The sequence below is a fragment of the Mobula hypostoma genome, chromosome 17 (assembly GCF_963921235.1).
Source record: "Mobula hypostoma chromosome 17, sMobHyp1.1, whole genome shotgun sequence".
Classification (NCBI taxonomy): domain Eukaryota; kingdom Metazoa; phylum Chordata; class Chondrichthyes; order Myliobatiformes; family Myliobatidae; genus Mobula; species Mobula hypostoma.
In genome coordinates this window covers 47,860,645-47,878,983 of record NC_086113.1, presented here as the reverse complement: position 1 = coordinate 47,878,983, position 18,339 = coordinate 47,860,645, and the positions used below count along the sequence as shown (strand labels likewise).

Sequence of the window (18,339 nt, the reverse complement as noted above, 5' to 3'; positions counted from 1 at the left end):
CTGTACCTCCTGAAAACAGCGGTGAGAAGAGAGCCTGGTCTAGTTGATGGAGGTCCATGTTGATGGATGCTGCTTTCTTGTGGCAGTGCTCTTTGTACATGTGCTTAATAGCAGGGAGGGCTTTGCCTGTGATGGACTATACTGTAGACACCACTTTTTGAAGGTTTGTCCATTCTTGGGCATCAGTGCTTCTATACCAAGCCATTACACACCCAGTCAGGATACCCTCCCAAGAGCACTAATTAAATAAACAATGTGCAGTGAAAGTCAACCAACAGGTAAATCTCTGACAAGATATGAATCCAATATTTAAAACCGTGTCATCTAATTATGAGCAGCTCTCATCCATGAATGAGGTGTAATGGTACATTATGCCCCACAAAAAGACTGTCAGTTGTTCTTTGTTACCCCCAATTTTGCTTTCATGGAACGATTTAACCATCTATTAAAAAAAGGTGATTAATACAGATCAACAATCTGGGATTAAAATAAAGCTTTAAATTTTCATTTCTCTCAAGAGACCTTACTCTTTATGCTAATCTTCAATTTTACTTGAGGTTTTATTTTACTTATTGCCCCCAATACAAGGCATTGCACATTTATATTAAGCTTAACTTTTATCTTCTGTTTTGTCCGGCTAGTACTTGACAAGAGTTCACTTGCCTTTCTCAAAGCCAGTATAATGTTAAAGAATAACCTCTCCCTTTCATCTAATTGTATTTATGTCATTTAGAAATAAAACACAAGTGACAGGCCCTTCCGGCTCTACGAGCCTGCGCTGCTCAATCACACCCCCGTGATCAATCGACCCACTGAACCCAGACGTCTTTGGAACGTCGGAGGAAACGGGAGCACCTGCAGGAAACCCAGGTGGTCACGGAGAACGTACAAACTCCTTACAGACAGCAGCAGAATGGAACCTGGGTTGTTGTCACTGTAATATCATCGCATTAGCTGCTGCACTACTGTGTCACCCAGAAAATATTATTTACCTAGCTCTCTAATCAGAATCACGTTTAATATTAATGGCATATGTTAGGAAATTTGATGCCGTTCAGCAGCAGTACATCGCAATGCATAATAATAAAACCTGTGAATCACAGTAAAAATTACATATATATATATATTTATTTTAAATAAGTAGTGGAAAAAGAGAATAAAAGGAAAAGTCCAGCCATGATAGAACAGTGTTGCAGATTCAATGGACCTAATCCTGTTCCTATGTGTTATAGTTCTACAACCTGATGGTCCTTTAATTCTGCAGTCACTTCTTTGTCTTCCCCAGATCAGATTGTTTTTCTTTCCTTTGTTATTTCATATAAAACTGATGCCAAAGATCCAGTGTCACCATATTTTACTCCCATCCCAGCTCCCTTTCAGCTAATCTCTGTATCCAGGATACCATAGGTCTGATATACTGTAACTTAAAACTGTGACAGCACCATTGAGGGAAACATTGGCTAGTGGGAGGGAATATTCTTGGCAACTCTTACACTAAGTCTGATTCTAACCTCCCCCAGCAGCCAGGAGCAGGACAGGAGTTACTGAGACATTCTCAAATGGCTTTACAAGTCCAAAAGCTAGAAGGCATGATATTAAATTAATTTTTTTTTAAATCTGCAGATGCTATAAATCTGAAATGAAAACAAAGAATGCTGGGAACACTCAGCAGGCCAGGCAGTGTCTGTGGAAAGTGAAGGTCTGAGATTTTCATTAAGAGTCAATTTTAGGATCATTATAAAAGAAGAAAGCGATTTTTCGGCTATTTGTTTCATACCATAGGTCATTAGCAGGTCCAACCAAAAAATGGCAAATATTGTATTGCCTTAACTTTGTTAGATAAATGAGGAACTCAATGAACAGCAAGCTCATTATTGGCTGGATGCAGAAATCCCACAAATGAGGAGGTAGCTGAAATTAGTATGCTAGTCTAGATAGATAAATAATACATTAACATAATCGGGACAGGAGATACAAAAGTATGTTCTCAATGTGTTGTGCAGGATTGGACAGGATGTGCCAAAGACACTGAGAGTTAAATGGTTTCTTTACTGCTGTGAAATTCAATGAATTCAATCTAACTTATCTTCAATCTAGCCCTGCAAAATAGAACTAGATGGTCAGGAGATAGCACTTGTTTTGTGTAGAAGCCTAAAGTCAACAAATTGTTCTACAGCCCCTTTCAGACCAGCTCCCCACTGAAGCTTGAATCTTGAATAAACTGTGAATTCCACATCCCCTCTCAAGATGGTCTTAAGTACATTGAAGCCAAGTCATCGATGTGAGATAGGAAAAGCTGTAGCTATTCACTCACAGCTCCTTCAAACAGTGACATGATAGTTCCCTGTTTTAATGATGTTGATTATGGAATTAAAATTTGCCCTCGTACTTCAAATCTGCACTCACAGTTGGGTCTTTTATGTCAACCTATGAAGGCAGATGGGGCCTTGGTTTATTCATTCAAAAGCAGTGCAATAATGCATTAATAATGCACTAGAAAGTCAACCAAGACTAGCCCATACCAAACAGAAATCCAGCATAAGACAGGTAATGAAGCAGAACATTTTGTGTGTTTTCCAATGTCTGAAACAATGATTAATTCTCCAGTGACACTCTGAACAACTCACCGTTCTGCTAGGTTCCTCCATGTTCATGGATACTGCCCAGAATCCATTTATGTTGTTGAATCATTGATGAACTTTCTGTTTTGATAGATCTCCAGAGTTACCCCACCAATGTCTTATTTTAATTGTTTCGTTAGTGCGAATTATAAACAATTTTAAATGAACTACATCATCTTGTATTTGCAGCACTACTATTTAATTATTAACAGATCCTGATAGGATTGGAAGTGACATGAATTTTAATATAATTGAATATGCACAGACATAATAGTTCTTACTGTAGATAAACTAGTACTGTGATTATTCTAAACTTACCAGTAACCAAGTCTATCAAGATCAGTTCACAATTAAACAGTACATATTGGTATCGGGCACCCTGGCCATCTTTATAAGTCTGCAAAGAGTTCTGTCCTCCCTTTCGAAACTGTTTTTGTTTAATTCAACAGCATTCCGAAGGAAGTAATAATGCACCTCAGGTACATCAAGCAGACACTGAAGCAGAAGAAAGCCAGCTTTAAACAAAGCAAAACTACTCCAAGGCAGCAAACAACTGAAACAACACAGACAGTAGCATGTAGGGCAAAGATATCTAATCTCAGGGATAAGAAATGCACTGGAAACTGGAACAGAGAAATCAATGAAATAGCTCACTTGATTGATGGGATTTTGTATTTAAATACACAAAATCTCCCAGTACTTTTACAGTTCAGCAACCTCTTTCACTTAAAAAATGAGTTGGCTAATATAATTAAGGCAAGGAAAACACTAACTAATTAAAAATTAATTGAACTGATTTTTTTTGTTGATGCAATTTCATTTCCATGTCCATTTTCTCTGCGTGACCAAACACAGATTAGGACTTGGTTATATTAGAAAAATCAGTAACTGCAGACTTTGATTTATTAAACTGGGTCAGGTTACAGCAGAGAGTAGCAGAGAAAATAGGGATTGGGAAAGTGTAGAGAAACATGGGGAAAGCTGTGAATTAAATATTGATTCAACTATCAAATATGTTGGTCTCGACTGGTTTGCAGCAAGTTGAATCTTTATTAATGCAGATCATTCTGGAAGGTAGCTGTTGAATTCTGTTGTTCTCAATTTTTAAATTTAAATATACATTTCAAATACTATTTTTTTAACCCTTTTACCACGATTATTCTGATTAAAAGCTACCTAAAAGCCACCGTGGTTGAAGATTTATATTTGATCCTGAGACTTATAATGCTATCTATCAGGTAGATCTTTAGAGAAATATCATTTGTAACCCAGCGTAATCCATAATGTATAACAGTCAGGTGAATGACTGCATTAACTGTCAGTCACTGAAGGCCATCTTGTAGTACCCTGCTGATCTAGCTATGTGCGCTTCATGGTCAGATTTATGGACTCTGCTGGGATATTCTTTTTTGGAAGACAAAAAGTAGTAATTCAAACAAAATCTTGTACTGAGTACCTATCTTCATGTTTTCCAGACTGTCTTCTGAAAAGCAAATGCAGGTATAATTAGTATTACTGCACTTTAGCAATGTTATTAAAAGGCATGCTTTAGTTCACAACTTATACAAAATTAACATTTCTTCCAAATGCATAAGTGAGATTTAATTGCATTAAACTTCCAAGACTATAATGAAACAAGAGTGAGTTACTGTAATGATTATAATGAAAATGTTTAGTCTTGCCAGCTTGAATCAGTGAAGTCCAATTTACATTTAAAACTAATTGCAGAATAATGAGTCTAGTGTCAGCCTTCTGACATTAACCATCAGTTCCACTTTGAAAGGGAGAACACAACTACAGCTGTGAAGATCCCTGCTCTACCTGATAACCCTGTGATCTCTGTCTCAGAGGCCGATGTTAGGCTGTGTTTAAAGAGAGTGAACCCTCGCAAGGTGAAAAGTCCTGATCAAGTACCTGGTAAGGTTCTGAAAACCTGTGCCAACCAACTAGCGGGAGTATTCAAGGACATTTTCAACCTCTCACTGCTATGGGTGGAAGTCCCCACTTGCTTCAAAAAGGCAACAATTATACCAGTGCCTAAGAAGAATAACATGAGCTGCCTTAATGACTATCACCCAGTAGCACTCACATCAACAGTGATGAAATATTTTGAAAGGTTGGTCATGATTAAACTAAACGTCTGCCTCAACAAGTACCTGGACCCATTGTAATTTGCCTATCACAATAGGTCAACGACAGACGCAATCTCAATGGCTCTCCACACGGCTTTAGACCACCTGGACAACACAAACACCTATGTCAGGATGCTGTTCATCGACTATAGCTCAGCATTTAATACCATCATTCCCGCAATCCTGAATGAGAAGTTGCAGAACCTGGGCCTCTGTACCTTCCTCTGCAATTGTATCCTCCACTTCCTAACCAGAAGTCCACAATATGTGTGGATTGGTGATAATATATCCTCCTCACTGACGATCAACACTGGTGCACCTCAGGAATGTGTGTGCTTAGCCTACTGCTCTACTCTCTATATACCCATGACTGTGTGGCTAGGCATAGCTCAAATACCATCTATAAATTTGCTGACGATACAACCATTGTTGGTAGAACCTCAGGTGGTGATGAGAGGGTGTACAGGAGTGAGATATGCCAACTAATGGAGTGGTGCAAAGCAACAACCTGGCACTCAACATCAGTAAGACAAAAGACTTCCGAAAGGGTAAGACGAAGGAACACATACCAATCCTCATAGAGGGATCAGAAGTGGAGAGATTGAGCAGTTTCAAGTTCCTGGGTGTCAAGATCTCTGAGGATCTAACCTGGTCCCAACATATTGATGCAGTTATAAAGAAGGCAAGACAGTGGCTATAGGTTATTAGGAGTTTGAAGAGATTTGGTATGTCAACAAATACACTCAAAAACTTCTATAGATGTAGTGTGGAGGGCATTCTGACAGGCTGCATCACTGTCTGGTATGGGGGTGGGGAGGGGGCTACTGACTGAAAGAAGCTGCAGAGGGTTGTAAATTTAGCCAGCTCCATCTTGGGTACCCAGGACACCTTCAAGGAGCATTGTCTCAGAAAGGCAGCGCCCATTATTAAGGACCTCCAGCACCCAGGGCATGCCCTTTTCTCACTGTTACCATCAGGTAGGAGGTACAGAAGCTTAAAGGCACACACTCAGTGATTCAGGAACAGCTCCTTCCCCTCTGCCATCCGATTCCTAAATGGACATTGAACCCTTCGACACTACCTCACTTTTTTTGAAAATATATAGTATTTCTGTTTTTTGCACAATTTTTAATCTATTCAATATAAGTATACTGTATAAAGTATACAGAATAAGATTTACTTATTTATTTTTCTTCTCTCTGCTAGATTATGTATTGCATTGAACTGCTGCTACTAAGTTAACAAATTTCACGTCACATGCCGGTGATAATAAACCTGATTCTGATTCACATTCTTCAGTGTAGTCTGTCCACTGATTACACTTCGAGAAACTGAAATTCCTTATAGAGCATTTCAATGCTTCGAGGCGATATGAGTGAAGTCAACCACATACTGCACCATTGAAAATCCCACTTGCTGGCAGCCCCCCCAGTGCACAAGATACCTAGTGCCTTCTGCCCTGGTAGAAGAGGTGAATTCATCCCTTCTTGAGAAGTGAGCCTTCATCGTCCAGGTTCATAAAGTTACGTTGTGATGTGCCTAGCATCAGCTTGGAACCACCCTAAAAACAAAGGCTTGGGGGGTCAGTGTCACCTCCACGGTCATTACCTAAATAGGCCCTACCAAGCACTGCAGCTTCAACAAAGGGGAAACTTCAGTCTGTGCTTCCTTGCTGATGTGGTGCCTGTCACTACATGTGCACCATAGATAGGAGGTACAGATAAGGGCCCTTCTCCTCCTCTGCTTTCTCTTCTGGAAGGTCACCATGTCCTGTGTTGTGTCTGTAGCGCATACGTAGTGCTAAAGGAAGTTATTGCTCTGAAAAATACAGGTCCATACATCACACTTCCTCCCCCTTTAGATTAATGTAACATAAAACCGTATATGTAACAAACCATTCAATTTCCCCTTAACAAATCATGTTCAAATAAACAAGCTTTCACAATACCAGTCCACAACTAATTTCACTGTACTAAAGATTCGGTCTTTTGGGTGACTGCTCTGCTTCTTTCAGGATAGCGCCTTTGAACCTGCGCAGTGGCATCAGGCTTGGCAAAGACAACTTTCTCTGTTGCAAGTGTCACGTTGCTGTTAGCGACATGTTCATCACTGAGAGGTAGGTCCACTGGCGGTGATGTTGGAGGCAGTCGACTCAGGTGTGTTCCTCAGCTGAGCATGCAGTATATGGTCCACATGATGTCTCCATGTCTGATCTCCAACATCCACTGTGTACATCAGTGGTTCGGTGGTTCCATCCTACCAGATGTCCACTTGTCTTCTCCATAATCACGTGCAGTCTTTTCTGAGGTAGTTGACATCATTAGTATGACCTCCGGCCACTTCGAATGAGCATCCACAGTAATCAGAAACATGGAGTCCATAAATGGTCCAGCAACATCAATATGCACTCTTTTTCCATGGTGAAGATGGCCACTCCCATGGGAGTAACAGTGCCTGTGGGGGTGCATTTTGGACTTTGTGGTATCCCAAACAGCTTTTGGCCAAGTCTTCAACCTATCTATCCCCGGCCACCACACAAAGCTCCAGGTGAGACTCTTCATCTTGACTGTACCCAGGTGTCCTTCATGCAGATTCTCTAACACTCTGGTGTGCAGTTCAGAGGGAACCACAACACGAGATCCACACTTCAATGTTCTTTTACATACAGACAGTTAGTCTCATCTCGCTGAGAACTCTGGAAACATAGGATTACCATGAGCTGGCCATCCTTGCATGGTGATGTCATAGACTTTTGATAATGTCAGGTTATTCCTTGTTTCCCTTTGTATTTCAGAATTTGTTACTGACAACTGGTCCACCGATGCAGTGTGGAACACTTGTGCTGGGTCAAAGAATGAAGACTTTTCTTCGGTTGTCAACATTGGAAGATATGACAAGCCATAGTTGCTGTGTTGTTTGGTACCCTTGAACTCTATGTCATAAGAGTGGGCTCCTAGGAATAGTGCCCAACATTGTAACAGGGTTGCAGTCATCACTGGAATTCCCTTCCTGGGATTGAAAATGGACACAAGGAGCTGGTGGTCTGTCACCAGAGTGAACTTTTGTTCGTAGAGGTAGTGGTGAAACTTCTTTATTCCCCATACTAGACTAAGGGCCTCATGGTAGATCTGTGCATTGTTGCATTCTGCGCTCATCAGCAATCTTGAAGCAAATGCAACCGGGCAATCAGGTCCATCTGTCAAGGTGTGTAACAAAACAGCTCCAATGCCATAAGGGAATACATCGCACGGTAGTCTGCTGGGCAGAGATGGGTCAAAATGGTTGAGCAGTTTATCTGATGTTATTAGTCTCTTTGTTTCTTGAATACTTCTTCACATCCTTCTGACCATTCCCACTTTGCTCCTGTCTGCGACAGTAACAATGGGTGCAGCACTGTAGCAATGTTTGGAGTAACCGCTGGTAGTAGTTTAACAAAGTATGACCTGAGTTGTGACACATTTTCTGGTTTGGGTTCCCGTAGCACTGCTTCAATCTTCTCTTGTGACTTATGTAAGCCATGCTTGTCAATGACACGAGCACAATATGAGATTTCACTTGAAAAACGCACATTTCTCTCTCTTTGCGTGCAGACCATACTCACTCATCCTGGTAAGCACCTTACCAAGGTTCTGGAGGTGCTCTTCGTCATTCTTGTCAGTCACAATGATGTCATCAAGGTAGCATTGTGTTCCTGGGGTACCTTGGAGCACTTGGTCCATTGCTCTTTACCAAATTGCTGGAGCTGATGCGACACCTTGTGAGCGTTGATTGTGAGGAACTTCCTGCTTGACTCCTCGATCTCCATTTGCAGATAGGCTTGTAACAAATCAATGTCTTCTATTCGTGGCAGGGGATACTTCACAGCACAGGGTTGATACTGACTTCGTAATCCCCACACATGCAAATGACTTTGGCCCTCCTTTTCTTGATCACCGGGACAATGGGTGTGGCCCAAACCCTCCACTCAACCTTGGACAGAATTCCAGACACCTTCAAGCTCTAAAGTTCAGCATCCACTTCAGAACATAGTGCATAAGGCACTGGATGTGCTTTATGGAATCTTGGTGTTGCTGCTTAATCCAATTCAATTCTGGACTTCATGCCTTTGAGTTTACCAATACCCTTCTCAAACACCTTCTTAGTAGCATTAAGCAGCTGTGACAATCTCTGGTTAGTGCTACCACTTGGCCTGCAGTTGCCTGCTGATGACACATTACTGAACATATCTCCAAACTGATTAACTCATTCCTCTCACTGTCTCTGCCCCTTCCGATGCCTGCTGTCCCGCAACTGTCGGTGCACTTGGCGATATTTACTGACATTCCAGTTTGTACTCATCACCAATCTGTTGTGTCTGTACAACTATGTATCAATTAAAATAAAAGCATGCATGCAGGGTGGCTTTATCTGGTGTATTCCATTGCGGGGGGGGGGAGAGAGAAAGGACAGATCAATGTGCATGCATAGACAACAGATCAATGCACAAAGGTAAGTTATCAGTCTACACATAATCCTAAAGGGAGTCATTGCTCTAAAAGAAATAAATCCATACATCACATACTGCAGGCCCTTTCTTCCTCCTCAATATCATTTTAAGCTCAGAAGTACACCCACCAATGAAGTTCGTTCTGACAGGAAACAACTGTGGCTAAAATAGAGAATATATGCTCAGAGTATGTCCTGAAGACCTTAGAGGACTTTACCTTATCTTACAGGATGATCACTTCTATTCTCTCCAGAGAGCTCTCAGTCACCAACAAACCTAAGAATCACTACAAATTCCTTTAAGTAGCGAAATCAGGCTCTGGTTCTTCACGTAATTAAATATCAAACCCTTCCCACAAAATCTATACACGGCATTAGCTGAAGCATTAGAGCCTAATCTGGAAGTATTGACTTCATATCAGTATTGCATAAACACTAATGTCACCCAGTCTTACCACATACTACATCACCTGCATAAGTGGCACATGCATCTTCCCATGATCTAGTATGCTATGTGGGATGTCAAGTGAAAAAGGTTTGTGTGAATCCAGCAGCCAGTGCAAGTTGTCACTCAATGTGGATTAAAACAGTCCTTTAGACCCAAGTCTTATGGGCTGTGCATTTTTGAAATAATTTTCCAAAGGAATGGTAACATTTAAGTCACATCTTTTGACCAAGAGTATGAAGCCAATTCTTCATTTGCTAACACTTCATTTTCTGAAAGTAATTTCTACATTTTTAAAACACATTTGTCAAATGCCATCTCTGTGCTTCTCAGATGTTTTACATGGACTGAAAACTCCTGTGAGAACACAAAACAATGATATTAAAGGTCTGTTACCTGGTTTGGTTCTAATGCAGATAATATTTCATCCTCAATCTCTTCTAGTGGAGAATCTTGCTCTGCAGAACCGTCTTCCAGTTTCTGATCCAAATCATTTTTCTGGAATTCCTCTTTTGTGTCTTGACTTTCTTCACAGTTCTCCTCTGCCCGATCTTCACCTTCCTTCTCTGCAAGGTCAACAACTTCTTCCACCTGAGGTTCAGCTTCACTTTCATCAATCATCTTTTCTTCATTAGGAAGGTCTTGTGGAGGAAAGTAGTCATTTTCAGGACCCTCTTCTGTTTGATTAACACCTTCCTCCTCTTGCTCTACACGTTCAGCAATTCCCTCTTCCACTTGAAGCTCAGCTTCACTTTCATCAATTATCGTCTCCTCTTCATGAGAAAGGTCTTGGGGAGGAATATATTTATCCATGGGAACCTCTTCTAACTGATCAGCACCCTTCTGCTCTTTCTCTGTAAGGTCATCAATTTCTTCTGGCAGCTGAGGTTCAGCTTCATTTTCCTCAATGGTCTCCCCTTTCAGAGGAAGATTATGCATTTGAAAATATTTGTCTTTAAGATTCACTTCCGACTGAAGTGCATCTCCCACCTCTTGCTCTACAATGTCCACAATGTCTTCTTCCACCTGAGGGCTGGGTTCATTTTCATTGCCATTCTTCTCTTCTTCACATGGATTCACATTCAAATGAGGATATTCCTCTATTTGACGAGACGTTGGTTTCTCTCCTTTGTAAAATCCATCATTACAATTTTCTTCTTCCACATTTTGGAACTCACCATCTGCCTCATCATAATTGCCTTCTTTACACCGTACTCGTAAGGTCTCCTCTTCTTCCACAATCTCTGCAGGCCTCTGTAGAAAGTAAAAGACTATGAAAACAATGAACGATAAACATTTCAGCTTCATTAACTAATAGAGAGAGAGTCACTTTAACTTACATTCCACATATAAATGCATCTTATTACAAAGAGTCCAAATATGACTAAAATGGAAGACATTACTGATGGATGAATGTACGTAGTGTTCTGCTATTGGCAGTTTTTAAAGAGATACTTGGCCGATGATCAGTAAAGTCTCTTTTAGCAGTTCAAAAGTAGAATGAAATTTAGGAGATTTTCATTCCTCGACACTATCAGCAGCAACACTAGTTCTTGACTGGGGACAGAGAGTGCACCACAAATGTAAATAAATTAGCAGATGATGTTAAATATCAGGATATGGGCATCTGAGAAAACCACTGAGATATTTTCCATCATCTTTCTCCTCTTTATTCTTCATAAAATTCTTTCTGTTTTATTTTTCAGAAGATTACATTGCATTCAGAGTGAAGGCTGATTTATACTTGTGCGTCAACTCGACGCTGTAGGTATAGCATTGCCGCGAACCCTACGCAGAGCCTACGTGGATCCCTACGCCGTAGCCTGACGCGCACCTCTCCTGAAATGTAACTACGCGTCACGGCAACGCAGACCGCAACAACTGTGATTGGTCTGCCTGGTAGCATCGCATTTCCTCCTAGCTGCAATAGCTTCCCATTGGGCAACTAAAGGGCAGGGAAGGAACTCTGGCTGCAATGCTTTCCATAAAGCTTTACAGACCTCCGAAATTATAGAGGACACATTTCGCTTTTACGAAAAAAGACACTCGCTTTAAACTTGTTTACCCTGAGAAAGACTACCATGACCATGAAGCCTTGCACAGGCATGTGTGTGCGCATGCGCGACGTGTGCGAATTGCAGAGCGACGCAGACACACCAACGCAAAAGTATAAATGCTCAGAACGCGTAGGTTATGGTGTCGAGTTGACGCACAAGTATAAATCAGCCTGAAGAGACAGGGTTTGGGAGTAAGTGGGTGTCTAATTTAGAAATCACTAAAATAACTCATTAAAAATGCTGATATTTTTGTTTAATTTCCATCACGAAGAGACAGGACAATAAAGGAACAGATTTAATGTAATGGTTAAACATGGTGTGAAGGATTGCATTCATTTCTTTATACTGTACTTCTGGAAGAAAGGATGCATTGGTCTTTTGAGCAATACAGTACAAATTCACCAAAATGAAATCAAAGCTAAAGAGTTCAAACAAAGCATAAGTGGTTTAACATTTGCTTGAATATAGTAGATAAGAGAGTGATCTATATGAGATAATTTGGTAAATAGTAAGAAACTGCTTCCTCTGATGCAGAGTTCAAAATGAGGGGCTATGGCCTTAAAACGGCTTGACATTCAAAGTAACCTCAGGAAGCAATAAATGTGGAACAGCAGTGGAAATCTACCACAGAAACTGTTGAAGATTTTAATCTTCACAATGTGAAGAAGTTCCTTTCTTTAATAAGATACTCCAAGTGCGGTCTCACCAACATCCTGCGCAATAATGTTTTTCTATTTTGAAACTCCAGCCCCCTTGCAAGAAACTTCTAATCATTTTTCCACTTAATTAGTTGAACCACTTGTATGCTAATTATGTGTGTTTCATGCACCAAAACCTCACACCTTAGACACCTTTATTTTTCACTCATTTTCAGGGTCACAGACACCATTTGAGTAGCACAGTGCCACAGTTAGCAGAGCTGCTGTCTCACCACTCCAGCAACCTGGGTCCACTCCTGAACTCCACGTTCAAGATTCAAAATTGTTTAATGTCATTTCCAATACACAGTGTAAAGGAGAATGAAATAATTGTTACTCTGGATCCAATGCAGCAAAAAAAACTACACAGTAAGATAAAGACCATAATAATAATTTTAAAAACACAATAAATATAAATACATAAGATTGCTTATATACATATATTGATTGTATGTCCAGAAAATGACTCTAGCACAGGAGCATCTGTACATAAGGTGACTCTGACAGGAAATGATAAAGTAGTGGTGGTGAGGGGTGTGGAGAGGTGGGTCGGAGATATTGATCAGCATTACCACTTAGGGAAAGTAACATTTTTTTGAAGCACAAAATATTCTGCAGATGCTGGGATCAAAGCAACACTTACAGTAGGCTGGAGGAACTCAGCAGGTCGGGCAGCATCAGTGGAAATGATGAGTCGACGTTTCAGGCCGGAACCCTTCGTCAGGACTGAAGAATGAAGGAGGGGGAAGGATTTGAAGAATGCTTGTAGGTCCGGTTGATAGACCAGTAATTTGAAAGACAAAGAGGTGGGGGAGGGGAAGCAGGGAGGTGGTAGGCAGGAAAACAATGGGCAGTAGAAGGAGGCGGAACCATGAGGGAGGTGATAGGCAGCTGGGGGAGGGGGCAGAGTGAAATAGGGATAGAGGAAGGGAGGGGGAGGGAATTACCGGAAGTTGGAGAATTCTATGTTCATACCAAAGGGCTGGAGACCACCTAGATGGTATATGAGGTGTGCTCCTCCAATCTGAGTTTAGCCTCATCATGGCAGTAGAGGAGGCCATGTATGGACATATCTGAATGGGAATGGGAAGCAGAGTTGAAGTGGGTGGCTACCGGGAGATCCTGTCTGTTGTGGCGGACGGAGTGGAGGTGCTCGACGAAGTGGTCCCCCAATCTGCGTCGGGTTACACCGATGTAGAGGAGGCCGCACCGGGAGCACCGGATGCAATAGATGACCCCAACAGACTCACAAGTGAAGAGTTGCCTCACCTGGAAGGACTGTTTGGGGCCCTGAATGGTGGCAAGAGAGGAGGTGTAGGGACAGGTATAGCACTTACGCTTACAGGGATAAATGCCGGGTGGGAGATCCATGGGGATGGACCTGCGGATAAGGGAAGTCGTGGAGGGACTGATCCCTGCGGAGAGGGGTGGAGAGGGAAAGATGTGCTTAGTGGTGGGGTCCTGTTGAAGGTGGCGGAAGTTGCAGAGGATAATGTGCTGGATCTGGAGGCTGGTGGGGTGGCAGGTAAGGCCAAGGGGAACTCTGTCCCTGTTGTGGTTGCGGGAGGATGGGGTATTTTTTAAGTCTGGTGGCCCTGGTGTGTGTGCTATGTAGCCTCCTCCCTGGTGGGAGTGGGACAAACAGTGCATGAACTGGGTGAGTGGGATCCTTCCTGATGTAACTGGCTCATTGCCAGCACCTTTCTGCATATACAGTATGCCCTCGATAGTGGATAGACTGGTGCTGGTGATGCGCTGGGAAGTTTCCACTACCCATTGTGGAGCCTTCCTGTCCACTGCAGCTTGTTAGGATGCTCCCTACTGCATATCTGTAGAATATGTGAGTATAGAGTTTGGTGCAATCTATATGTAATTTTACCCATTCCAAAGACATTAGGGTCGTTAGTTTAACTGCCCCCTCCCCAGTGTGGGTGAGTGATTAAATATGGAGGGATTAGATGGGAATGTGGGAAGGGAAAAGAACATTATCTTAAATGACATGGGTTCCAGGGTAACATACCAGTTAGTGCAACGCTATTACAGCTCGGGGCATTACAGAGTTCAGAGTTCAATTCCAGCGCTATTCTGTAAGGAGTTTCTGTACATCCTCCCTGTGGAATGCATAGGTTTTCCCCAGGACCTTCGGTTTCTTCCCATAGTCCAAAGGTGTACTGTGTAGATTAATTAGTCATTGTAATTTGTCCCGTGAATAGGTTAGGGTTAATCGGGTTGTGGGGTTGCTGGGGCAACGTGACTCAAAGGAATAGAAGGGCATATTCTGCATTGTACTGCTAAAAAAAATTAAATAAATATGTTCAGTATACACTGAGTGGGCTGTAAGACCTCCAGAGAAAAGGCAATTTTGGATCAGGTGTTGTGTAATGAACCAGATTTCACTAGGGAGCTTAAGGTAAAGGAGCCATTTGGAGCCAGTGATCATAATATGATAGAATTCACCTGCAGTTTGAGAGGGAGGGAAAAGCTAAAATCAGATGTATCAATATTACAGTGGAATAAAGGGAAATACAGGGGCGTGAGAAAGAGCTGGCCAAAGCTGATTGGAACGGGACTAGCAGGCAGAACGGCAGAACAGCAGAACAGCAATGGCTGGAGTTTCTGGGAGCAATTTGGATGACTCAGGATAGATATATCCCAAATAGAAGTTTTCTAAAGGGAGGATAAAGCAATGGTGGCTGACAAGGGAAATCAAAATGGCATAAAACAAAAGAGAGGGAATGCAATATAGCAAAAAAGTGGGAAGCTAGAAGATTGGGAATACTTTAAAAACTAACAGAAATCAGCTAAAAAGGCAGTAAGAAAAGAAAATACGAGGTAAGATAGCCAATAATATAAAAAAGAATACCAAAAAGTTTTTTCACATATACAATATAATGTGCAAAAGAGAGGTGAGTGTGGATAGCAGACCACAGGCAAGTGGCACTAGTGAAGTAATAATGGGGGACGACGAAATGGTGAACTAACTTAATAAATATTTTGCATCAATCTTTACTGTGGAAGACACCAGCTGTATGCCAGAAATTCAAGAGTGTCAGGGGGCAGAAGTGACTGTAGCTGCTATTATTAAGAAGAGGGTGCTGAAAAGCCTGAAGGTAGGTAAGTCAGCTGGACCAGATGGACTACATCCCAGGGTTCTGAAAGAGGTAAGTGAAGAGATTCTGAAGGCATTAGTAGTGATCTTTCAAGAATCACTAGCCAGAGTGTGAAATAAAAAAATCCACTCAAATTTTCAGCATTAATTACTGGAGAAAACAAGTTCAATAAAGCAAGGAATCAATGAGAATCGAAGTTTTTTGCAGACTTTGAATAGACATTCTTTGTATTGAATCGTCAGAATTGGAGATTATAGCCAAGCAGTTCCACACTGTCCCAACCAACACACGCGTAAGATACATAAAAGTGGAGCTCTTCTCACTATAACATTTAAGTATGATCTAAATCTGGTTTATTTTATCTCTTAACTGGCCCAGTGCAACAGACAGCCATTTAGTCACACCCAGATCACTGATATCAGGTCAGACTTTTCATCCATGGCTGAGCAAAGTCCACCTTATGTACCCCATGGATGAATGTCATTGTTTGACGGTCGCATCAAGGCAAATGTGAAGCAGCTTCCGTGGAAAGAGTTTCCAATCTGACGTGACCAGACTACATATTTTGGCATAATCCAGAGCCAACCTAATCTGTCCCTGACACAGTCAGATCTGTTAGCCAAGCTCTGCATTAATTCATATTCCAAAACTGAGCTTCCAGCTAATGCTAAAATTAGATAAATAATCTCCATAGTATGGTTAGGAAAATACACTAACGGGAGACTTTTAGAATGAAAGAAAATATTCAGGAATTTCTTCCACACAGACAAGAGGACAATTAGATGAATTCTTCTGGCACCTCATTAGTTCTGCCTCCAGACTAGTGAATAGTAAGACTCTTATTGTGAATGCAATGGGACTAGGCTATCCAGAAACCAAATTAATCATCAAGAAGAATCAATTTTCCTAGGTTATACATGTCTTGACTCATCTAGAAAGAAGGATTTGTCATCCACTGATGTGTCTATTAATTGAAGTACTTTCTGTCTTGATTTACATATAGTAACAGATAAAGTTAAATCCACTGAGTGGTGAAGTGTACTCTTGAAATTACAGTGAATTTGAAGATGTTTCCTGGCTAATTTTATTGGACTACATCAAGTTTACCAGAATCTTAGCAACAACTTATAATTTCTCTGAGAAAGAATAAACTGATTTACAATGACAAAGTAAAACTTCCCAAATTCCACATAACATTGTCAGGGCTCATACGTATTTTATTACTTGTTTTATTTTCTTTTAACCCACCATAGGGCCCTTGCACTGAGATCATTACAAAAAACAAATTAAATGCCCACCAATCCAGAACACAGGAATATGGCAGAGAACTTGGAAAACTCTGACCCTGATGGAACAGGATGAGAAATGGTTGCAGTGTCATCCACAGGTTTCCAAAGATAATAATTCAATTATTTCTGTATCTTTTAGAGTTGATTTTAAATTCCGCCTACTTGTTTTTAAAGCTCTTAATGGTCTGGGACTGGAGTACATCACAGAATCACTTTCTTTTTATAATTCCGCACAAGCTCTCAGGGCTTCTTCCGCTGGTCTCTTAAATTTAAACAATCTCCCTCAAAAGATAATTGGCAGATCAGCTTTTTTGAAATACACTCCTAAACCGTGGAATTCAATATCTAAAACTATAAGGGATGCAGCCTCTGCTGATACTTTTAAGCACCAGCTCAAAACTTATTTAAGTTTGCTTTTATCCAATGTCATTTTGTCTTTTATTTTCATGTTTATTTTTAATTTTTATTTTAGTTTCATGTTTGCACCCTATCTCATTGTAAAGCACTTTAAATTGCATCATCTATATGAAACGTGCTCTGTAAGTGAATTATATTATTATGATATGTCAGCTCAGCAAGATATAATCAAACAGATCTGGACAAGGTAGAAAGGGAAAAACGTCAAGATAGAATAGGAAAAAAATGAATAGAGGGAATGAAATAAATTGAATAAAAAAGAGTGGAGTTAGGGAATGAAAGAAAAAAATGAGAGAATGAGAGGATAGAAACTAGAAGAGAAAACAGAAAGGTGGGAGGTGACCATCAGGTTCATAGCTGGTAGCCATTATGCAAGTTAGGGCTAGTGGCAAGTGCAAGATCTACAGAGGCAGAAGAGCAGGTTCTCTGAATCATTGATTGCTGAAAGAGGAGAGAATACCCACAGAAAGGTCCTGCATACCAGACAGCCCAGAAAGTATTAATAACCAAAATGAGGAGTGGATGGAAGTGACAAGAGTTTCAGCAAGGCCTTTTCACCACACTCTTGGTCAAGTGAGAGCTGCTATTTACCAACAAGTACACTCATCATCATCATCAGGTGCCATGCCCAGTTTGAGCTTTGACTGCCATGGCCCACACACTCCTGTTTCGAGTCAAGTGGATCAATTCATTGGTATTCCTTTCCAGTTCTCTGGCTGCTGTCTCCATCATCATTTGTCTTTGTCTTCCTCTTGCTTTCTTCCCTTCAATCTTTCCCATAATTACCGTGCATTCTAACTCCTCTTTCCTAATCACATGTCCAATGAAGTTATGTTGCCTTTTCATGAACTCATACATTATTTCTCTTTTTGTGTTTGCTCTGTTCATGACATCCTCATTAGATATTTGTTTCGTCCATGATATTCTTTGCATCCTCCTCAAAAACCACATCTCTGCTGCTTCAATTTGTTTCCTCATGTTACTAGATATTGTCCAACATTCTGAGCCATATAACATAACTAGATAAATGTAACATTTCAGTGCTCTGAGGCGGGTTGTCATGCCTAGTTTAGTATTGGTCAGTA

At 41.0% G+C, this 18,339-nt stretch overlaps 1 protein-coding gene across 2 annotated transcripts in view; it reads right to left on the bottom strand.

Moving 5' to 3' along the window:
* The window catches only part of LOC134357732 (doublecortin domain-containing protein 2-like), a 201,925-nt gene that overhangs the window by 6,168 nt on the left and 177,418 nt on the right, over positions 1 to 18,339 (bottom strand). Inside the window, exons 9-10 of one of the 2 annotated variants that reach the window (XM_063069358.1) lie at positions 10,080 to 10,937; positions 3,960 to 4,104 (exon numbers count right to left, since the gene is read on the bottom strand). In XM_063069358.1, the coding sequence (XP_062925428.1) occupies positions 4,084 to 4,104; positions 10,080 to 10,937 (879 nt within the window). In that variant the 3' untranslated portion in view covers positions 3,960 to 4,083. Of the gene's footprint in view, positions 1 to 3,959; positions 4,105 to 10,079; positions 10,938 to 18,339 lie in introns of those variants that run through there. The other variant, XM_063069356.1, reaches the window with a different exon arrangement.